The sequence below is a fragment of the Letharia columbiana genome, assembly GCF_014066305.1.
Source record: "Letharia columbiana isolate WasteWater2 chromosome Unknown Sc0000003_s0, whole genome shotgun sequence".
Taxonomy (NCBI): domain Eukaryota; kingdom Fungi; phylum Ascomycota; class Lecanoromycetes; order Lecanorales; family Parmeliaceae; genus Letharia; species Letharia columbiana.
The window spans coordinates 809874-834403 of record NW_023501039.1 but is presented as its reverse complement, the minus strand read 5'-3'; the positions used below and the strand labels follow the sequence as shown (position 1 = coordinate 834403).

General features: G+C 33.3%; 6 protein-coding genes across 6 annotated transcripts; 4 read left to right on the top strand and 2 right to left on the bottom strand.

The window, feature by feature from the left end:
* Window positions 1-868: 868 nt before the first annotated feature.
* Window positions 869-1214, top strand: HO173_001730 (uncharacterized protein; the record flags this gene model as incomplete). The annotated part of the gene is made up of 2 exons (XM_037303667.1): window positions 869-1146; window positions 1202-1214. The coding sequence occupies 2 exons, from the start codon at window positions 869-871 to the stop codon at window positions 1212-1214; spliced, it is 291 nt and encodes a 96-aa protein (XP_037169389.1).
* A 1143-nt stretch (window positions 1215-2357) lies between these two features.
* HO173_001729 (uncharacterized protein) lies at window positions 2358-3092 on the top strand (the record flags this gene model as incomplete). The annotated part of the gene is made up of 1 exon (XM_037303666.1): window positions 2358-3092. One exon carries the CDS (start codon window positions 2358-2360, stop codon window positions 3090-3092), a length of 735 nt encoding a protein of 244 aa, XP_037169388.1.
* A 971-nt stretch (window positions 3093-4063) lies between these two features.
* On the bottom strand, window positions 4064-6750 carry HO173_001728 (uncharacterized protein; the record flags this gene model as incomplete). The annotated part of the gene is made up of 4 exons (XM_037303665.1): window positions 4064-6180; window positions 6301-6375; window positions 6429-6560; window positions 6642-6750. The coding sequence occupies 4 exons, from the start codon at window positions 6748-6750 to the stop codon at window positions 4064-4066; spliced, it is 2433 nt and encodes an 810-aa protein (XP_037169387.1).
* A 2976-nt stretch (window positions 6751-9726) lies between these two features.
* Window positions 9727-10400, top strand: HO173_001727 (uncharacterized protein; the record flags this gene model as incomplete). Its single annotated transcript, XM_037303664.1, has 2 exons — window positions 9727-10253; window positions 10331-10400. The coding sequence occupies 2 exons, from the start codon at window positions 9727-9729 to the stop codon at window positions 10398-10400; spliced, it is 597 nt and encodes a 198-aa protein (XP_037169386.1).
* Window positions 10401-10608: 208 nt separating this feature from the next.
* HO173_001726 (uncharacterized protein) lies at window positions 10609-11178 on the top strand (the record flags this gene model as incomplete). Its single annotated transcript, XM_037303663.1, has 1 exon — window positions 10609-11178. One exon carries the CDS (start codon window positions 10609-10611, stop codon window positions 11176-11178), a length of 570 nt encoding a protein of 189 aa, XP_037169385.1.
* Window positions 11179-11690: 512 nt separating this feature from the next.
* Window positions 11691-12633, bottom strand: HO173_001725 (uncharacterized protein; the record flags this gene model as incomplete). The annotated part of the gene is made up of 2 exons (XM_037303662.1): window positions 11691-12091; window positions 12189-12633. The coding sequence occupies 2 exons, from the start codon at window positions 12631-12633 to the stop codon at window positions 11691-11693; spliced, it is 846 nt and encodes a 281-aa protein (XP_037169384.1).
* Window positions 12634-24530: the final 11897 nt, after the last annotated feature.

Genomic DNA, 24530 nt, shown 5'->3' with positions numbered 1-24530 from the left:
TGTTAAAGCTTTTTGCAGCTGGTTATTTCTGGGATTTTTCTCCCCTTTATCCACTTCCCTTTTATATTCCCCCTTTATTTTCTAACTTATTATTTATATTCTTTTTTTACTATCTATTATATTTATATTATACTTATATTATATATAACATTTATATTATACTCTATTTATTATTATTTTTCTTTATCTTCTTCCCTTCTTTTATTTTTTATATAAACTTTTTAATCTTTCTATTTATATTTTCTTTATATTTTAAATTTATTATTAATTTATTATATATTATTATTATCTATTTTTTTTCTTATATTTATATTTTAATAATTACATATATATATACTTTCATAATCCTCTATATCAAATCAATTAATTTTTTTCATAGTAATTTACTATCTAAATTTTTCTAATCTTTTTATTATTTATACTTTTTTTACTTAATTAATTATAAATTTATTCTTTTATTTTTATTATAATATCTTCTTTTTTTTCTTTTTTTTTCCTTTCTTCTTTTTTCTTTTGTTGATGTCTATCAAGTTTGCCGGGAGGGGTAGTGCGAGGTCTAGACAGGTTACTGCTAATGAAGAGAAGAGGTTTTCCAAAGGAGGAAAGAGTGATACTAACGAAGTCCAGTAGCCGGCGCTAGTCTGAATCTGGCAGCATCCTGTAATCAGCGGGGTAATCATTGTTGAGTGTCACTTGGGCCGACACTTCCCCTCGTCTTCATTACTCGGTCCGCGCTTAAAGACTTGACACTGGTACGTTGATTTTCCACGGAGACAGCAGGTCAAACCCCATCATCAGCTTAGTCCCATCAATCTCTCTATCCAAAGCTACTCCCCACCTACAGGATCCGCTTCCACGAAGCGCAGACATGACCACACTGTCGGAGGAAGCGGTTGCAGGTCAAGCCATTGCACTTGCACAACCGTCTCCACAAAACACTGGGCAGTCCTCGAGCATCCCGTTCAATGTTACCGGTCACTCCACAATGGGGTTTCCTCGAAAGCGCACGGTCTGGGAGTGGTGCATGGGAAAGCCAAAGATCCAATCAAACACCCTTATTGAGTCGTATGCTCCACGGACCGAGGCCGAAGTCCGCGAGCAAGAAGAGCACATACGCTCTCAAATTCCGCCTCTGGCTTTGAATAGGTTAGAAAGTCCTATACACAAATACCAACTGGGATTATGGACTGACACGTCGTAGAGTCCCCAGGTGAACGAGGGCCGGATATTTCGAGCAGGCATGGCTTATTGGTCTAATGGTGGGAGGAGATGCAGAAGAAACCGGCAACGAGTATAATGAGTGGTAAAGAGGATGATAATGGCAGCTATTAGAACATCATTGGCTCGTGGGACCACCGTTGGCTTTGAGTGGACTCTTTACGAATTTGGAATCCAACTTCTAAATGGTGGACGGCGGGTGCGTTGGGGTGGACTTGTCAGCCAAAATGATAGCCATCCGTTGAGTGAATGCCTTCAAGACAAACTTGACTTCCTTTCTCTATTCGAGGGCTCTCCATACAACTCTTCGTAGATTCTGCTGCCTGCAGCTTTCCGCAGCCCTGTGAAACCGCTACGAAGATGTCCTCCTTATTGCTCTCGATCATTTCCCCGCCGTACACACTATCGGTCCGTCGCGCGAAGAAACATACAAAGCACATTCCATTCTCATCAAAACACCAAACCTACCCTTTACAACACAAGTCCGTCTTTTCTTACAATCGCGTTGCTCACCATGACTCTGTCAATCGATCGAGTCGTATGTAACGAATCCCTCTTAAAGCAGTGGACCACTCGAGTTCAGTCGATGCTATACCTTATCCCGAAGAAAAGATTTAGACCGCTAGATGTTACTATCATTCAACGAGATTAAGCCTTAAACAGGATGCACTCGTCCGTCGTAAAAGCAGACTCACCCGGCTAAGGGTTCAAGAGCCTCATGGATGTTTCCCACCTTCCATGGCCCTGCATAGCCAGCCGCCAAGTCAAAGGGTTGGGAGGCGCAGCTCGAGAAGGTTTCTGGGACTCAGTCACAGGCCACGATGAGCAATGAACAACGATGCAGCGTCACGACTTCCCTTACGAATCTGCTGTCGTTGGCCTTCTTGCAGTACTCATGACGAGAACAGAGGGATGCTTATTAGGGATAATACAACGAATGCCAAGTGCAGCCGAGGAATTCCATCGACGAAGCATTTCGATGAGAGAATTTGAGCAAGCCAGAAGCCTTAGCCGCATGCGAAATCCCCTACAAAAGGCGCTCCATCTTTGAAAGTTTTGTCCTCATATCTTGCATTCACCCTCCCTTCCTCTTAGGCCAGGCTACACACTGCCACCGTCTCTCACCTCACCCGCCCAAAATGTTATCCTCAACGCGCAGCATCATGGACCAGCACCCGGATCGCGAATCCTTCTACCGCAATCTATCCTTACTCGCCACCGCTGCCTTGGCCGTGCACGTCTCGTGGACATACGACAGCCCCGGCGACTGCGACTCCCTCGCCGGCTGGCTGGCCTCCGCGATGCCCACGATACTGAGCGGGCTGATCCTACTCGGTACCTTCTTCGTGACAGCCGACGATATAGCTTCGATTCAACCCACGCGATTCTTCAGCCTCACCGAAACCTCTCCGCACAGCGGCCCCGAGGGGGAAAGGATCCGGACATCTGGCAACCCTGATCGAGAAGATCGTCATCTTTTTTACGTCCAGGTTGTTGCGTTTGCAGTGGGCCTGGGCGTCTCCATCGATCTGATTGACGGATGGTATCGGCTTTGTCAGGCCGCGTGGGCCGCGTACGCGAAGAGCCAGCCCCACAGTCTTCTGATTTTGGTGACCGTTTTGCTTCTTAACTTGGGCGTTCTTTTACTCATGACTTGGATGCCGATATTCGGTTTGCTGCAGACTAAACAGGATCTCGGCGGCCGGCTGCCTACCGAAGGTTCTGAGGAGAGGGCTAGGCTGAGGACTCTTATTGCGGCGGCGGAGGCTTATGAAGAGGATTTGCGATCGCAGATGGAGCCGTCACATTCGAAGGTGCAAGTCGTTGGCGAATTCCTGGACCGGTTGCGGAAGTGGCAGAGCAGCCGTCATTGACGGGGCCAATGGTAAATTCATAATTATCTCAGGCAGTTAGAAACGGAAGTCCTTATACCATAATGCCATGTACCCTCTAGAGCGCGCCCTATCTCATATGACTACCGAGCGATGTGAATACACCGTAATCGGCCCCGAGGCAAGAAAGAAGCGTATAGTACTACGACATCTCAGGAGATGAGAATATGATACGGGCGCCTCAAGATGCACATTACCCTCCCAACAATGATATCAACACTCCTTGCGATTGCAAGCATAGGCATTGCGAGTATCAACGTAGAAAGAGACTTTTCGATGAGAAGCAGGCTTGAATATGTGACAATGAAAGCAATAGACTGGTATCGGCTTCCGTGAGCCACGCGTACTAGCTTTGAAGAAAAGGACGAGACGCGACTCAGCGACGGATCGATAATCAGACGGAGTGAAAAGGGGTCGAAAACAGCGACAGAAAGCGTCAATTGTAGTCACCTTCCCGAAAGCACTTATTGAGTCACCCGCACTGATCCATTACCCTAATGTACCAGTCCGCGGGGTAATCGTTGTTCACTGACGCTGGCGCTCTTCGCGAGGGAGGTTATGTGAAATTTGTCGGAGATTTGGGATGAGTATTGCAGTCTCGGAGAATGTCGTGAGATTATAGGCACGATAAGAGTGTAGCAGAGCTACAGCATCTGAGGAGGGTTTGAAATTGAATTAAAACCGCTGGATGACGATTAGGTTTGCAGTTAAGGTGGCGGATAATGATGACGATTATTCTCCCAGAATGTTGGTCGAGGATGGCAATGCGAGCGATGGACAGCGCACGAAGACGGAGGGGTTAATGGAAACAAGAGAGCTGCCGCCACTTGACCTTCATGAGAACAGATTCGATGCTATTTTCGTAACCTGATCGATTCCTGAGTAGTTGGATTGCTGTACTCTCTGCACCCACCTGACCATGAACATGGAAATGACGCAAGCCTCCCACCATCTCACTCCACAAGCCCCGCTCCTATAGTCTCGCCGCCGGCTCTCAAAATGACTCTCCCTCCCTGCTCCAACGGAATGGGATCATCTACCTCAACATGCACCCTCGCTACACTTCCTGGCTTAATCAATCTAGGCTTCTTCCCCTTGACAGCAGCACCAGACGCCTTATCCAGCTGGGCCACCAGTTTTGTGACCCTCCCTGGCGCATGCAACCTTCCTTTGTGAACTTCGCAATGCATTGGTGTGATATGCTCGAATGCTAGTATCTTAACTGTGAACGACGTGACGCATTGAATGGGGACGGCAGGTGGGCAGACGACGTCGCCAGATTTCAGGTATTTGGCTTCGATGTCTGCGAGATGCAGTATGACATTCTGGCCAGCTACGGCCCAGTCTGAGGGTTCTGAGTCGACTTCAAGGCCTTTGATGGAGGCAGTCTGGCTGGCGGGCATTATGACAACAGTGTCGCCAATCTGGACATTGCCAGCATCCAGCCTGCCGGAGATAGAAAGGGGATTCTGCACGCCACCACGGAAGATGTCATCAACGGTCATGCGTAGAGGTTTTTCCAGGGCACGGGTGACGGGCTCAGAGGATTCAAGTAGTGAAATGAGCGGAGCGCCGGTATACCACGAAGCTTGAGGGTCTTCTGCTTTGCGGACAATATTGTCGCCTGTGAGGCCTGCGCATGGGACGAAAGCGAGATTTTTTGCCAGGAAGCCTGCGGTTGTGAGGAAGGCGGAGACTTGCTGGGATATTTCATCAAAGCGGTCTTGGGACCATTGAATGGTGTCTAATTTATTGACTGCGATAACGATGCGTTGGACACCCATGCTGCGGACGAGCAAGGCATGTTCTTTGGTCTGGCCTTTGAGACCCGATTCGAAGTTTCCTGTGCTGGCGTCAATGACAAGGACGGCGAAGTCGGCTTGGCTGGCCCCAGCGATCATATTGGGAATGAAATCTCGGTGACCTGGGGCATCGAGGATTGTGAAGCTGGTACTTTCTGTTTCGAACTTGTTCATGGCAATGTCGATGGTGACGCCCCGACTTCGCTCTTCGGTGCCCTGATCTAGCACCCAGGCTAGAGCGAACGATGCTTTACCGATCCTTTCGGCTTCTTTGCGGTACTTGTCCAGAGTCCTTTGGTCGACCACTTTCAGATCATAAAGGAGACGACCCATCAATGTACTCTTTCCCGCGTCAACATGGCCAATTACCACAAAGTTCGCGGCGTTCTTGGGCTTCGACCTTTCGAATTCCGCCATAACATCGAGGTTCTTCCCCTTCACCTTGGGCTCTTCAATAGCAACAACCCCTACGCCTTGGGAAACAGCATTGACGCTTTCATCGCCGGATGAAGGCTGTGGTGGCTGTTTGACCGGCTTTCTGGTTGGTCTTTTAGTGTTTTGCGCTTTTGTGACAACATCATCAGGGCTTGGTCCTGCAAAATCAAATTCAGCATATGTATCAGGACCTAACACATAACGATCTGAAGTCTGAAGATCATGCTGTTGTGACACTGCAGGGGCGGCAAAGATGGTCTGTGCAAATACTGATGGATCTGCTGCCGGTGTGATCTCAGGCTGTTTCTCGACGTCTGGACTAGCCAGAGAATCCGACTTCTTAAAAGCCTCCTTTGCTGGCTGATCATCCTGTGGCGATTTCAGCCCTTTTGACTTTCGCTTTGGATATTTCCTCGGTTGCTCGTTCATAGTCTGCTCGGTGATCGCAATCAAAGGTTTGGGGCTCGATATATCTGAAGCACTATCGGGCTTTCCTTGTCGTGGCTTGCCACTAAGCTTGTCCAGAAGAGCAACGGAGTTTGTGGCATTCTGTCCATCTTCGGCCCTTTGATTCTCTTTCTTCTTGCGAGCCGCAGCTAGAGCAGCAAGTTTGGACTTTGGGGCACCATCCGACTTTGATGAGCCCCCCATTAATCTACCTCGAGGATATAAAGGCTCAATAAGAATTTCTCCACGGCGGTCCTCTGGGATGTTGAGCCACGGAGAATCGCGGAAAAGGTCTGCAAGCGAGAGCTGAGCGGAGCAAGACGATGAGATCTCGGAAGTTTTTACATGTCCTCCAGTCTTTGAGTCTTGCCGCGAAATATCCGATACTGGTCCGAGGCGCGTTTTCAGCCAAAGGCTCGTGACAGGAAGGCTGCAGAAATCTCACCTCCGAACGGTGTCCCACAGTGCTTGGAAATAAAGTAACGAAAGAGACTATCGAGACTTACCATCTGATTTATTGACGTCCGAATTCACCTTCTGTTTCCTCGCCTTCTTAGGCGTCTGTGAATTTGTTTTTTGGCCTATGAATTTTCAATAAATTATCCCACCGAATCGACCGTCTACCATGTCGTACTTATTAAGTAGTTTACAGTCTTATCAACATCGTAGTAGTAATGCCATAATGAATCCTCAATCTCCCTGTCGGTGATGGATACTTCCGGTCCGAGTACATCCCGTACTTTAGCAGTGCCTAGACGTAAGTGCTCTAGGACGTCAGAGTCAGTCTTTGGTTCGCAAGCGGGCACCCGAGTACGCATCTTCGGAACGAGCAACAAAAGATATATACCTTTGTCCTCGGCACCGACTTCCTCCCCATAATCAGAATCGGCGCCTCCATCGAAGTCATCAAGCTCCTCGTCCAAGTCTAGAGCTTTCACTAACTTGTGTCGAGACATGACCGATGACACAGCAGCTCACTGTAAATTGAAGTAAAGTATAACGATTGTGGCGAGCACCAAGTCACTACTTACTGGCGTGGTTGAGAGAAACAAAGGTGTCGCTTTGGATTTGATATATGTTATATCGTCGACAGACCGCAATGGGACAGGTTGCCAAGCTATCAGAAATGCGCTAGTCTGAATGATCCGGGTAATTACTCCTTAATCCCGGGGGTTTCAAAAAAGCCTGCACACGCCAAGACATCCCCTTATTTTACTCTTTGAAATAACTCCATCAATATTATCTTTACAAAATACTTTTTATGGTGAGACTTATTGTTTTCGATGTAATCTTTGACATATATAGCGAAAGTCTTTCGTTATGACCACTCGTTGACAAGTTGTGATAGATTTGCAGATTATGGGGTGTGTAGGCTTTTTTGAAACCCGCGTAGTCATCGCAGAGGCTACTCGTAACGAGTTGCTTACTCGAGTAGCTCGTTAAAAATCTTAGCGAGCTGATTATATATATATAATAGCTATAGTATATATAATTAAATTAATATTAATATATATAATAAAATAAAATAAAATAAAGCTAAGTTAAAAAAAAATTAAAGTTATATATATAACGAGTAAAGGCCCATGAATTAAATTTATGAATTTGATTTTTTAAGTCAAATCGAATTTTAGAGCCCTATCGAGTAAATAGAACCTAAGCGTATTTGAATTAATCAATATAACTATATTATAATTTAATTATATAATATAAAAGATATCAGAAGGGTAATTATTCTATATAAGATAAAGTGTATATATATGAATCCCACAATATCAAGCCTCGCTAGATAGCTCTAGACTCGTTTCAAGCCGCAGATAAGCGCCGAGTGATGACTTGTGAACCGTGGATAGAGCGATCTTTAAGCTGAGCGATATTCTTGACATGGTGCCTTGTTCGCTTGCGCATTTTGATAATTATAAGATTAAATGGTTTCCCCTTAAATTCTTTCATTTCGGATTTGAGATAGCGTAAACTTGGTCGGGGGCCTATTTTTTTTTTTTTTTTTTATTTCTCCATTTAATATAAAAAAATCTTAAAATTTTAATAGAGGGAATAGGTAAAGTTATTGGGGGTTAAAAGTAGAAGAAAAGATATATATTTTGGAGAGCTAATTGGGGATGCCGCTAAGTTTATCCAGTGTTCTCCGCATGATATCTAGCACTGAATGATTGTGTGAGACCGTGGAGAGTAGGCCTGTTGTGTCACTGCTGCTTTTTTTTTTTTTTTTTTTTTTTTTTTTTTTTTTTTTTTTTTTTTTTTTTTTTTTTTTTTTTTTTTTTTTTTTTTTTTTTTTTTTTTTTTTTTTTTTTTTTTTTTTTTTTTTTTTTTTTTTTTTTTTTTTTTTTTTTTTTTTTTTTTTTTTTTTTTTTTTTGGGTTTTTTTTTTTTTTTTTTTTTTTTTTTTTTTTTTTTTTTTCCCCCCCCTTTGTGGGTTGTTGTTTTTTTGGTTTTTTTTTTTTTTTTTTTTTTTTTTTTTTTTTTTTTTTTTTTTTTTTTTTTTTTTTTTTTTTTTTTTTTTTTTTGGTTTTTTTTTTCCTTTGTGGTTGGGGGGGGGGGGGGGGGGGGGGGGGGGGGGGGGTTTTTTTTTGGGGGGGGGGGGGGGAGGTTTTTTTTTTTTTTTTTTTTTTTTTTGTTTTTTTTTTTTTTTTTTTTTTTTGTTTGGTGGGGGGGGGGGGAAAAAAAGGGGTTTTTTTTTTTTGGGGTGTTTTTTTTTTCTTTTTTCTTTTTTTTTTTTTTTTTTTTTTTCTCATTTTTTTTTTTTTTTTTTTTTTTCCGGTTTTCTATTTTTTATTTTTTAAAAGGGGTGTTTTTTTTTTTGTATATTTTCTCTTTTGGGTGTTAAAGGTAATAAAATTTATAATTAACTACATATATAAATTTAAGGTTTTCTAGTTTAGCCCTATCTTATTCTTTTATATATACTGATTAATTATAAATTTAAAGTTATTATACTTTTTAATTAAATATTATAAATAAATAAATAAATTATTATAATTATTAAAATCTCTCTTTCTACTTTTAATTATTTAATTATTTAATTATTTTCTATTAAAATCTTATAATTTTTTTTAAAACTTATAATACGTAATTTACGTATTTTAATAATTTAAAAATTTAAAAATTTAATCTTATAATTATTTAAAGATAAGAAATTTAAATATTACTTATTAAAAACTTATCTATTACTTTTTATAAATTTAATTTATAAATCTAAATCTATCTAATAATAGAAAATTAATTTATTCTATTAAAATTATATTTAATAATAATTCTATTAAGTGCGTTAACTTGCCTAAGTAGGAAAGCTAATGACGATCGCTTAGGTATTTAAAGTAAGTTATCACGATCATCGCCCGACTGTACTAGACTTACAAGACTTAGATACGTAAATCCTTTTGTATCTTGAAACATACGTTCCCTTACACATGTTAGAATGGTGGCCGCTAACGACCTGGTCTTAGCCATCGATCTTAGCGGCATAGGTATATCCTTTAACTACACCTCTAATAGCGAAAAAGACGACGAGGCCTAGTGCTTCGAGGTGTTTACGCGCGCTGCGGACATCGGTATTACCTTCTAGGACACCTCTGATATCTACAGGCTCTTTACTAATGCGGTCAGCTCACGGCGATGTGTTGCCTCGGTCTTTATCGGTAAATGCGCCTGCGATGCTCGGGCATCAGCTTCACGTGGGGCTGCCTACGTATTCCTCCATGCAGGAACCCCTTTGATGCTTAACCGAGGTTTTATAGCCCGGGGAACCAATCTAGAGGCGAACCTGATATTTGAGAATAATGGCATCGTAAGAATAAGGAGGGTAATATTTAAAGACGATACTATTGAAGGGGTAGAAGATTTGCCTTAAGTGAAAAGTTTATACCCTAAGTAACAACGACGCACCTTACACGCTTAACTCAGCACACCGACGTAACCATGGGCGTCGTCACCAATGGCAACAAGAATGGGACCCTCTTTTCCACCGACATTCTCGCTCTTGCGCTGGACATTGTGAACCACGTGCCCAATATCAAGACGCTGCTCGCCTCCCAGAACCTTCCCGCTCCCAACTTTTCGCCTGACTTGCCCGAGCTGCCCGACACACCCGAATATGCCGCCCTGCGCAGCGGACTCGTGGCCTCGCTCGACGATCTACGCCTGCTCGTCGTCGGCCCGCGGACCACGATGCGCAGCCTGATCGGCTCGAGCAACGACCTGGCCGCCCTCCAGGTCGCCTTTGAGTTTGGCTTCTTCACCATTGTGCCCGTGGCGGAAGCAGAGAGCGTCGCCGTAGAAGACGTCGCCCGGCAAGCGGGCATGGACGCAGGTCGAGCGCGGCAGGTGCTGAGGTTCCTATGCACGCATCGCATCTTCCGGGAGGTCAAGGACGGCTGGTTCGCACACACGGCAAGTAGCGCGGCCTTTGGGCGGGACGAGAACCTGATAGGGCTCGGACAATATTCGTGAGCTTCCTTTCCCCCTTCCCCATCACGTCTCCAAGAGCTTTTCATTTACAAGAACTTACGTGGTTGACGCGCAGAATGGATGATATGTTCAAGTCCGCCTCCTTCGACGGCCGACTGCATCAAGGCGTCCTCTCAAGTCTCTGACCTCGTCCATTCACCCTTTACGACGCGTCTGGGTACGACCATGTTTGAGTACTACGAGAAAAACTCAGAGCACGCTACTCGGTTTGCCAAGGCCATGGCGGGTGTTTCAACCAGCAAGTCTGGAACCTTCTTCTTTGACCGCAATACAATGGCTAAGACCTGACCCCTCAGTCGACCGCAAATCTAGCACACTCGGTGATATGTTTCTATGGGACACCCTAAGGGGCACAGTGGTCGACGTGGGCGGCGGCAGCGGACACGTCTCGATCGCGCTGGCGCGCCGGTTCCCGCACCTCTCCTTCCGTATTCAGGACAGCAAGAAAATGCTCGCCCAGGGCCAGCGCATCCTCGCCAAGGAGGACCCGGCCGTGGCCAGCCGCATCGAACTGCAGCAGCACGCACGACTTCTTCCAGCCGCAGCAGCTCGGCGGCAACTCCGTCGCGGCCTTCTTCCTCCGCCACGTCTTCCACAACTGGGCCAACGCCGACTCGACGGCCATCCTCCGCGCGCTCGTGCCCGGCCTCGAGGCCGCGCCCCGCGGGAACGCCCAGCCTCATCAGCGACAGGGTGCTGCCGTGCCTGGGTGACGGGACGCCGCTGCACGAGGAGCGCGCGATGCGTCGGCAGGACATCATGATGCTGGTGGGACTGGGCGCCAAGGAGCGCACCCGCGCCGAGTGGGAGACCCTGTTCCGGGCGGCCGACGAGAGGCTCGAGCTGAAGAGGGTGCACGCGCAGGGGCAGTCGGCGCTGTTGGAAGTTATGCTGAGAAAATAAGCCACTGTGTGCGTGTATGATAAGAGAGGTACCTCGCGGTTCCGCTTGCCGCGTGCCAAGACGATGAGGGGAATTCGGTTTAGTACCTAGATTGGTAGATGATCTTTCTTGTTGTGTGCGGACACCCAGGTTCAACGTAGTCCTTTATTGGCTCGAACTGAAAAATGTTATCTGATACTAATTATCCTTGATGGTTTAATAGCACGCACGTAATCTGATTTAATGATTTTAATGTAATACCTCGCTGTGTACTTCCTTCTTTTAGTGAAAGTAAAAAGGTATAAAGGGGACTAAATAAGTTGTCAACAAACTCTTTCATTTAGACTTTCTAAGTTTAATGTTTAACTCTCGATATGCATTAATGTCGTCGATATCTAAAAAATCACAAACGTCTAATTTCATGTAAGACCGTGGCCCGAACTTTGGGTTTGAAATTAATGTACAGAGACACAACCGAGGCAAACGATTCAAGCTACCTTTGAGGTCGTTCACCACCCTATTCACCCCCTTCCCTAGAATCGTTTAACCTGACTTAAGCCCCGTGCCGAGTTGATCAATCTATCCAGCAACCACGTAACGTTCAGCCAGCTCGCCCACCGCACCGACGGAGCAAACGCCCCGTGCCAGATGACGCCCCTAGCCCCGCCGAGGATATCCTTAACCAGCTTTTCGGCGAGCACATCGACGTTCGTAGCCTGGCGCTGGTGGTCCATCCGCTCCTTCCACGCCGCGTCCTGGATGCCGTGGTAGTACGACGTCTCGGGCAGGTCCATGGGACCACCGGGCTTACCAAACATGGGCGTGTCGGCGGACCCGCACATGGACGTCACGACGCGCACGCCCAGCGGCTCGAGCTCGACCCGTAGGGTTTCCGACATGCGCGCTACGGCGGACTTGGAACTGGCGAAAATGCCTGATCGAGAGCGCGCGCGCGTCGCCGGGTTAGCCTGACTGCCCAGGGGAGAGAGAGAGAGAGAGAGAGTTGGAAGCGCTGGCCGACGGAGACTTACCCGCCCACACCATGTTCAGAGCCCCGTCGATGGAGCTCTGGTTGAAGACAACTCCCTTGGCCTCGATAAGCAGGGGCGCAAACGCCTGGACCATGGCGAGAGGGCCCCAGACGTTGACGTCGTACAGCCTCTTCGCCTCGGCGACGTCGGTGTCCAGCAGTGGACTGTTGAATTCGACGCCGGCGTTGTTCACCAGGACGTCGAGGCGCCCGCCCGTGCGTTTCGCGACTATCTCCTTGCAGTGCGCGATGGTCTTTGGGACGGTCACGTCTAGCTCGAGGATCTCGATGTCGCTCAGCTCGGCGAGGTCGGCCGTCTTGGAGGGATTACGCGCTACAGCGAAGACATAAAACCCCCGCTGGTGAAAGTTCTTGGCCATGGCCCAGCCGATGCCGCCGGTGCTGCAGCCCGTGATCAAGACCGTCTTCTTCAGTACAGTTGCCATATTATAGTGGTTATTGGTGTGAAAGACGGCGAAATGGATGATACGTTTTTTTTTGACAATAATAATAAGCGGAAGCTCCAATCTTGCACAGCAGCTGATGGAATTATATCGGGCAAATTACCGAATCATACCCCGAAAGTACGAATCCTTACCGAATCATACCCCGACACTAAATCACACCGAAAAATGTGGTATGATTCGGTAATCTGCCATTGCTTGGGATATAATTTGACGAGGATTTTAAATAATAGCTTTCTAATATAAGACGATCTGATAGATAGCGGTAGCGGTAGTAATAGGCTTAATCTTACTAAACGTCTAGTAGTAGTCGTCAACTCGATTATTGATGACGGTATTATTACGCTGCGTAACGGAGCGGGGCTCGAGGCGGGGTTTGACCCCCGAAGCCTACCCCGTCTCGCCCCGTTTCGGGGTCCATTGCCCCGTTGCGTAGATACCGTATTATTAAGAATTATTCCTTCGGGGGCCCTACGGGGCCCGATATAGGCCCGAATAGGGGTCTCTGCAGCGTGAAATGCGGACACTCCCGGGCTCGAAATTTCGCCTACTCGGCTTTCGTCTGATGTTTTTAGGTTGATAGAATTCTTATTAAATGCGATCGAAGAAACTCTTATTAAACGTATTTAGTAACTAGAAAATTAAGAAAATTAAGAAGATTTTTAAGAAGATAAATTATACTATATTCTTTATTCTATCTAACTATATCGACTTTATTTAAATTCTTAATATAATTTTTTTTTTTTTTTTTTTTTTTTTTTTTTTTTTTTTTTTTTTTTTTTTTTTTTTTTTTTTTTTTTTTTTTTTTTTTTTTTTTTTTTTTTTTTTTTTTTTTTTTTTTTTTTTTTTTTTTTTTTTTTTTTTTTTTTTTTTTTTTTTTTTTTTTTTTTTTTTTTTTTTTTTTTTTTTTTTTTTTTTTTTTTTTTTTTTTTTTTTTTTTTTTTTTTTTTTTTTTTTTTTTTTTTTTTTTTTTTTTTTTTTTTTTTTTTTTTTTTTTTTTTTTTTTTTTTATTTTTTTTTTTTTTTTTTTTTTTTTTTTTTTTTTTTTATTTTATTTTTTTTTTATTTATTAATTTTTTTTATTTAAATTTTTTTATTTTTTAAAATTTTTTTAAAATATATTTTTTTTTTTTTTAAATAATTTTTTTTTTTTTTTTTTTATTATTTTTTAAAAATTTTTTTTTTTTTTAAAAAAAATTATTTTTTTTTTTTTTTTTTTTTTTTTTTTTTTTTTTTTTTTATTATTTTTTTTTCTTTTTTTTTTAATTTTAAATTTTTTTTAAATTTAAATTTTTATAATTAATTTAAAAATATATTATTATTTAGAAGAATTTAAGAATTTTAATAAGAAAATCTTAAATATTAATAAAGTTAAATTATTTATAGATAATGAGAAAAAGCGTTCTATCTTTAGAAGATATATTATTAATTTTAATTTAAGTTATATTAAAGTATAATTTATAAATATTATTAAAAAAGGTTAATTATAATCTTTATCTTTATTATTAACTTATAGAATTTTATAAAAAGCGCTATTAAAACTTTTAATACTTAATATAATAAATTAAAAATATTAATAGAAAACTTTCGAATTATTAATTATAATATTAAGATATTTTAATAATAAAATAAAGAATTTAATTATAATATCGTTTAAGCTAAGATAGAGATATTAATAATTATTATCTAGCTAAATAATAATAATAACTAATTATTCTATAAGTAAGAAATTAATAATAAACTTTAAGATTTATATAATAAATATTATATTAATACTATAAAACTTATTAAAGAAAATAAAAAATTTAAGTAAGATTTAAAATATAAAGAGTAATAGCTAAAGAAGTAATAATCTTATATATTAATTAATTTAAAAAACTTCGATAAGAAAGATATAGAGATTATATCTTATTAGTTAAATATTTCTATTAATAATATTTATTAAAATTTATATTATATCTTTATTATAAATTATATAAAGAGTATAAAATTAAATAAATAATATTTTAATATCTCGAATTTTTATAATATTAATAATTAAGATAAGTAGAATAGCTAGCGTTAATATCTTAAAGCGAAATTTAAATAAAATATTATAATCTTTTTTATTAAATTTAAAAAAATTAATTATATATAAGATTATTATAAGTTTACTATATATAATATTATTAAAATAAAAATAAATAAAAATATCTTAAATTTATATTAAATTATTTAAGAAATAATTAATAAATTAGATAATATATTTAAAATATATAATAAGATTATTTAATTAGATATTAAGATATTTAATTTTAAATTTAATATAAAAATAATATATAAAAAGAAATTATTTAAGAATTTTTATATATAATTCTCTATAGCTATTACTCTTTTTAAAATTTATTAAAATTTATAAAATATTTAATTTAAAATAATTAATCTCTATACGTCTAAAATATTAGATTTTAAAATATTTTTTTAATACTTTTTAAGAATTAATTATTTTTCTATAAGTATTAAATATAAATCTCTAAACTATTAATAACGCGTTAGATTTAAAAAGTAAGAAAAAGATTAATAAAACTAGTAATAATTATAAAAAGTCTATTCCCTTAAATAATTAATATAATTCTTTCTCTATTAGAAGAAATAATAATATTATTATTAAAAAATTTATATATAAAAATATAAGTATTCTAAGCTATTAATAAATAGAATTTAAAAAAAAAACTTTAAATACTTAAAAATTAGATATTATTTTAACGATAATAATATTTTATATAAAAATATAGATTTATTAATAAAAGAATAGATTAATATAATTCTAAAAGTTATCGATATAAAGAAGAATATCTTTATTAAATTATTATAAGAATTAAAAAATTAAATATTTCTAATTAAATCGTTATTAGAGATCTAAAAGCTTTATATATAAAAATTAAAGAGTTAGAAATAGAAAGAATACTCGCTTTTATCTCTCTATTCGCGTATATTATTATTATTAAAATCTCTTTATAAAATAAACGCTAATTAAACTTTTATAAAAAAATTATTATATTAATAAGATAAATTAAAATTAACTATTTTTTAAATATTAAAACTTTAATATTAAACTTTATAAATATATCTTTTATTAAAATAAATAAGCTATTTAAAATAATATTAATATAATTTTATAGATTATAATTAATTAATAATAAATTTATCTCTATTCTTAATATTATATATATAATTCTAATAAAATTTATTTTAGAGAATTATATAGAAAAACTTTAATACTTAATTATCTTATTAAAATAATTTAATATTATTTTAGAAATATTATAATTAAAATAATATAATTCTTATATATTCTTTAAATTTAGAATTATTATATTTAATTTAAATTATTATATATTTAATTATTTATTATATAATAAATCTATTATTATTTAGAATAATAATAAATTTTTAAAAAAGAATTTAAATTATATAATAAAGATTATATTTAAAAAAGAATATAATAAAAATTTTTATTTATATCTTTATTAAGATAATTAAAAAATTAGAAAATTAAATTATTATTATATGATTTTAAGATTTTAAATAATTTTCTAATTTTATTAATAAGAAAGCGAAGTTTACTATTAATAATATCGCTATTATAATAAAAGATTATAAGAAATTCTTTTATAAATTAAAAAAGAAATCTTTAATTATAGAATAGTTATAAAAATAAATTTTTATAATATATTATAAATAATTAGATATTTAAAATTCTATAAAAATTAATAAACTTTTCTCTTATTACTTTATTAATTATAAAATATATTTTAAAAAAAAAATTTATTATTAAAAAAGGCTTATAAGCTTTTTAGAGATTAAATATTAATTATAAAGAAGTATATTAATATAATATTAGAGAATAACTATATTAGATTAATTTTTTTTTTATATAATATTTATTCTAATTATAAAGAAGCTTAATAGAGAATTTAGATTATATATAAATTATAGAGCTTTTAATATATTTATTATTCTTAATTAAAATACTACTTTATTAATTTAAAAGACTCTTATTAAATTATATATAATAAGAATATATAATAAATTTAATATTATAGCCGCTTTTAACGAAATTAAAATAAAAAGAAATTAATAAAAAAATTATATTTCTTACTTAATATAGTTTATTTAAATATATAAAAATATCTTTTAAATTATATAATATTTCTATTACTTTTTAAATATTTATTAATAATATTTCATATAAATATTTAGATATATTTTATATTATCTATTATCTATTTAGATAATATTCTTATCTATAATAATATTAAAAATAAATATATTTAGTATATAGAAAAGATATTAAAGATACTTTAATAAGCTAGCCTTTATCTTTATATTAATAAATATAATTTTTATATTATTAGAATTAAATATTTAAAATTAATTATTATAATAAATAAAGTAGAAATAAAAATAGATATAAAGAAAATTAAAATTATTACTTAATAAAAGAAATCTAGATATATTAAAGATATATAAATATTTCTAAAATTCGCTAATTTCTATTAAAAGTTTATTATAAGATATTTTAAAATTATTATACTCTTAATAAATTTTATTTATATTTAATAGAAGAAAGACTTTATTTATTTATAAATTGAAAAATACTTTAAATAACTCGCTTTTAAAATACTTAAAAAAGCTTTTACTACTATTTTTATACTTATTTATTTTAATTTCAATAAAAAAAATTAATTAAAAATAAATACGTTTAATTTTATAATTATTATTATTTTATTATAAGAAAATAAAAATAAAGTATTTAGATTTATAATATTTCTCTTTAAAAGATATCTTCTATAGAGTATAATTACGATATTTATAATAAAGAATTTATAATTATAATATAAGTTTTAAAAAAATAATATTCTAAATTAGCTAATATTTTTATTAAAAATCTTATTAAAATTATTTTAAATTATAAGAGTTTATAATATTTTATATTTTTTAAATAATTTAATTTTCGCTAAGTAAAATAAGCGAAGTTTTTTTTTAAAATTTAATAATCTTATTTAATAAGTAAGAGATATATTTAAAAATAAGAATAAGAATTATATTTATTATTAATATCGTATAATTCTTAAAAATAATAATCTTAATAAAGGTATTAAAAACGTTATATATCTTATTATTATATTTTTAAATAATATAAAAAAAAATATTATCTCTTTAATTATAATATTATATAAATAAAATAAATAAGATAATATTAATAGTAAGAAGTCTAATAAAAAATTACTATTAGAGATCTTAATAAAGATTTCTTAAAAGAAGTTTTTAGAAGAATTAAGAGAAATCTCTATTATTAATACTTTTAAATTATTATATTAAATAAAAAATATTTATAATTATAATAATATTATTTAAGAAATTATATAATTAAAGATATTTAAATAAAGAAAGCTATTATTTAAAATAATTAAAAATAATCTTAAATTAAAATTAAGTAATTATTATTTTTATAATAGATTATTATATATTAATAATAGATTATATATATTAGATATTCTCGAATTATAAATTAAGATTATTAGAGATATTTATAACTCTTTATCTAAAGGCTACGCTAATAAATTATTAATTTATAATAAATTAAATAAATACTACTATTAGTTAAGAATAATAAATTCTATTACTTATTATATTAAGAGCTATTATATCTATAAAAAATCTAAAACTTATAAAAAGAGTAAATAAGATCTTTTTAAATTTCTTCTTATTTTCGAATAATATTAATAAGATATTTTTATTAACTTTATTATATTATTATCTATCTATCTTAAATATAAGCGCTTTTATTAATATATTATAATAATTATAAATAGACTTAATAAAAAAAAGAAATTTATTTTCTTAAATTTCTTAAAAATAAAGATAGTAATTTAAATCTTTATCGAATTTATATAGCGAGAAAAAAAATATTATTATTATCTTCGATTAAGATATTTAATTTATAATATATTTCTAAAGAAGACTATATAAAAGAATTAAAATTAAACTTAAGCTCTTTACTACGTTTTATTTTAAAATTAATAAATAAATAAAGAACGCTAACGCTATTCTAAAATAATATTTTAAAGCTTATATTAATTATAATTAAGATAATTAAATAAATTTATTATTAATAATAGAGTTCGAAGCTAACTTCGATAAGAATACCTTATTAAATATATTATTATTTCTTTTTATTGAAAAATATATTTTCTATTTAGATATAGAATTCTTTTTCTTTTAAGATTAATTTATTAATTAAAAAGTAAAAAGAGATATTAAATTAGATAATAAGTTTATTAAGAAATTAAATATTATAAAAAATTATTTAAAAAGTTAACTTAAATAATTATAAGCTTTATAAAAGAAATAAGCTAATCGCTATTAATTTTTAATATTAAAATTTAAAATTTAAAATATAATTATATTTAATAAAAGAAATATTAAAATTATTAATATATATAAAAGAATAAGATAGAGCTAAGCTTAAAAATCTTAAATTTATATATATAGTTAATTATAAATTCGAGTTCGCTACGCTCTTTAATTAGATCGGCTAAGTTAACTCGATAGTCCTTTTTAAGCTTTCTTATTAAAAATTTATATATAGAAGTTTTATACTTTAAAGTACTCAGCTTATAATATATATAATTACTTTATAATTTCTTAAATTATAAAACTCGCTTTACGCTTTCTAACGCTATAAAAATTATAAAGTTTAATCTACTATTAGTAAATTAAATAAATATTTAAATATAGTAGTTATATTAATTATATTAGACGTATTCGAGATCGAATAATAATTCTTTCACCTATTTATTATTCTTTTACTATTCTATTAATTCTATTAATTCTATTAATTCTATTAATTTCATTAATATAAATATAATTATCTTCGATACCTCTCGTCTAATTAGAGCCCCTTATTAACGCCTCTAGATTATTTCTCGACGAATTCGCTACTATTAATAATCGAGGTTATAAGCGAGCTTAATAGCTATCTACTACTGCTTATAAACGCGTTAGAAAGTTCTTAAAAAGAGTTTAAATAGATACGTTCTTCTCTTTCTAAGCTAGCGATAGGTGGGTTAAACTGATATTCAAATATTATAGTTATATTAAACGCGTTCGGTTTAGATATATATACCCCTTTTACTCGCCTCTTAGAGCCTCTACTAACGTCTTTAGACTACTTCTTAGCGAATTCGCTACTGTTGATAATCGAGGCCGTAAGCGAGCTTAATAGCTATTTACTATTGCTTATAAACGTATTAAAAGACTCTTAAAAAGAGCCCGAACGGATACGTTCTCTTCTATATACTTCTCTTAAGTCAGCGATAGATAGATTAAACTAATATTCAAATATTATAGTTATATTAAACGCGTCCGGGATCGAATAATAATCCTTCCACCTATTTATGTAATTATTCTTCTTTCATCATTCTATTAATTCTATTAATTCTATTAATTCTACCAATTCTATTAATTCTACCAATTCTACCAATATGAATACATTTATCCTCGATACCCTCGCACTTAGTTAAATAAGAGGAGGATCTATAATAGGCGAATGCGGAGAATACTGCGGAGAATATTGCGGAGATAGTTATCAGTAGCAGTGACACAATAGGTCTACTCTCCACGATCTCATATTAATCCACTCAGCCAGTGCAAGAGAAGTTAATACAGCAGGCGAATGCGGAGAATACTGCGGAGAAACCAAGCGGCAATAAGGCCCCCAGCACCAAGAACACGGCTTAGCTCTCCAAGATCCCACGTCATATGCTCTCCACGGTTCCATATCAAATTATCACTTAGTAAGCGGAGAACACCACTGCAATTTAGCCTGTTATCCCCACTACATTAAGGAGTAAGAGGAGGAATTACAACAGGCAAATGCGGAGAACACTGCGGAGAAACCAAGCGGCAACAAGGGCCCCAGCACCAAGAACACGGCTCAGCTCTCCAAGATCCCACGTCATATGCTCTCCACTGTTCCACATCAAATCATCACTCCGGAACGATGCATATTTGGACGAATTGAAACCGTCCGATGTCTACAGCTATTTCATTATTCGAAAAATTTCACTGCGGCAGGAGATATTGTGGGATTCACACCACTAATTGGCACGGTTGTCTCCATTTCTTTCCGATATTTCGATACTTCTTGCCATAAGAACATAGCCTTTCTCTTTTTTTATAGGCAATTATTACACCTTTCTAATTAGGCCTTAGCGCGCCTCTCTCCGTACATATATACCTATATACTACATAGATTAAATCAATTTCGTAGTAGTAGAAGTAGGTCAAAAACGCATAGCAAGCGATTAGAGTTCGATTCGACTTAGGACTAGAGCTAAAATTCCATTTAACTTGAAAAAATCCAACTTCATTTGACTTAGAAAAATCCAACTCCATAAATTTAATTCATAGGCCTTTACTAATATATTCTAATAAATTATTAAATTATAAAAATTTCGAATTATTTAAAATTATTAAAGCTTTAAATAATTTCGCTTATAAATTAAAACTCTTAATTTTTATAAATAATATTTACTTTATCTTTTATTTATAGCTATTATATCTTAATAATAATAACTTACTATTAGAATAAATCGAGTTTTTATTATTATTTATTAATATTAATAAAGAAGATAAAATCTATAATATTAAAGAAATAGTTTAATTTAAATTAAATAAATAAAAGAATAATTTCTTAATTAGTAAAAGGAAATATCTAATATATAAAATTAGAACTAAAGGCTTTAAGATCGAGAAAGATTTATTTTAATAATTATTTATAAATATAGTAGAATATTCGAATCTAGTAGTAGACTTTTATTATTATCACTTTAAGATCGTTAATTCTTATTTATTATTTAAAAGATTTTTAAAATAATTTTCTTTATTAGCGCTACTAATCTATAATAATTATATTAATTTATAAAAAGATCTTAATTCTATAACGAAATATTAAGTTAATATATCTAAGAATATTACTCTATATATATCTAAATATACTTTTTATAAAATCGATATCTACTATATAAATAGTCGTTATCGAAACTTTAAATTAAAGAAGAAAATAATATTACGATTTTAATAATCTTATAATCTTACTTATATTATAGCCTAATTAAACTTAGCGTATTAAGGCCTTTTAATCTTTCTATCTTATTATAAAGTCTATACTTATAATAATTCTATATAGATAGTATTCTCTTTATACTATAATATAGAGTTATTATATATATACTATTAAGTCTCTAATAAACCGCCCGAAGGTAATAAATGCGATTTCTATTATTATTATTAATACTACCACTTTATAACTACTATATAATCTATACTTAATAGTTTAAATCCATTCTATAAACTCTATTTAATTTATTCTATTATGAAATCGTTTTATATAATTCTCTTTATAATATAAAGAGATTTTATATATAGCGTATTCCCCTTTAATCTTTAATACTCTTCTATTATTATTACTAATTTCTCTATTAAAACGTCTCTTCTAAACGTTTAAACGATATATAAGATACTATCGAATAGTATTTAAATCTTATTAATTATAATTATCTCGTAATAATTTCGATAGAGTAATAATTAAAGTGAAAGGCGGTCGAGATCGAATATCTTCTCTGTCTTCTTTAATTAATTCTATTACTATTAGCTCGAGAAACTTCTAATACTCTTAACGAAACGTTTTTATTAGTTTATAGAGCTTAAAAGCATTTAAAAGACTTTTATCTAAATATTAATAAAGTAGAGATATTTAATTTTAATTATAAGCTCGCTAAAAAGAATATATAGCTATTAAAATATTAAATCGATTAATTTTCTCTATATACTTATTATAGTAGTAGAAAAGCTTAAAAACTTAAAACTTCTTCTCTTATATATTCTAATTATTCTCTTTAAAAGTAGATAGAATTATATAACTATTTATACTAGTCTTATTAGAATATTTTCTCTTTTTAAAGATAGAGTTATTAATCTCTCTTATATTATATATAGTAATTAAGATTAAAATAAGATTATTATCTTATTAGACTACTATTAACATATTATTCTAAACGAGTAAAGGCCTATAAATTAAATTCATAATCATTTTTTTAATCAGGGCTATCGAGGAGCGATCTTTAATAAGCGATATTTGAATTCCTTATGCTTCAATAATTATAAGACTAAATTTAAGAATTCTTTTTTTCTCTAAAAGCCCACATTTCGTTCTATAATTTGAAAAAAAAAATCTTAAAATTTTAATAGAAAACAAAAAAGTTATTCTAAAATTAAATAATGTATACCTGTTTTTTAATTAGGGCTGTCCGGCTGTCGAGCGATCTTTGGTGAGCGAACTTTGATAAGCGATATTTGAATTCCTTGCGCTTTAATAATTATAAGACTAAATTTAAAAATTCTTTTTTTATCTAAAAGCCCACATTTCGTTCTATAATTTAAAAAAAAAAATCTTAAAATTTTAATAGAAAATAAAAAAGTTATTCTATATGTTAATAACGTACATCTATTTTTTTAATAATTACGAACGTTTAATAATTATAGACGCTAATTTATTTATCCGCGATAACTTAGTTAATCTAATTAAAGAGCGTAGTAATTCTAAATTTATAATTAGCTATATATATAAATTTAAGATTTTTAAACTTAGCTCTATCTTATTCTTTTATATATATTAATTACTATAGCGAGAACTCCGTACGAAATATTTCTTATAAAGACTTATTTCATCTCTATAAGTAATTTTAAGAGATCTAATTAATTTAGCTTTATAATTTTATATATTATAATTCCTCTATCTTTTAAAGTTATAATTAGCTTAGATTTAATAAAATAATTATTTATAAAGAGAATAGAGTTATAAAGTAGTATATTAATAATTAATTTAAATACTATAGCTAATATATCTCTAAGATTCTTAATTTTTAATCTACTCTTAAGACTCTATATAGAAGAATATTAGATATAATTATAGTATTATAATTTTAATAATCTTATTAATCTTACTTATATTATAATTTAATTAGACTTAATATATTAAGATCTTTTAATCTTTCTATCTTATTATAAAATCTATACTTATAATAATTTTATATAAATAGTATTCTCTTTATATTATAATATAGAGTTATTATATATATTATTAAGTTTCTAATATAATACTATCTGTTACGAGCGTACCCTTGACACACCCCTCAGCCCTATGGCTAGCGGGCCTTGGCGGAGGCATCCCCTACCATATCATGCCTCCTTCCCACCTACATAGTTCGGTACCTTAGTTATCTTATTCAACATACCTACATTGATATTGCATCTGTACCGGTTCTAATACTATAACTAAGGTCAACCCACTCATTTCATTCGTATTAGCGGACGAATTCAAAGAAACGCGCTGGCAGGGGCTTTGGCAAGAAATTAAGTTGAGCCATCGTATCTCTAAGTAAGCCTATCAGACAGGTAATTCGATTTCAAAGCGAATCGGACTCGGCAAACAGTGGTCGAGAGATAAATAAGGCATTGGACCATTCGTACGGCTAGCGAATCGAAAGAAATAGCCAACACCATCTCACAAACACACATCAAGCTTCCCCGTATATAACTTCTCTACGAGATAAGGGACCCTCTGAGCGGAGCAAGTGCACTCGAAAGGCTATTATTCAAAGCACTTATAGTCTTCTTAACACCTTAAACGATCAAGAGATAAGTGTGTTAAGCCTCCGCAAAGAAATAACCTTACCTCGGGCTTTATAGTGAAATTTTTTATTCTTAACACCGAATAATTTCCAAACGCCTTAAAGAGGCTTCATTATTCTCTACTATATCTGATATCTTCA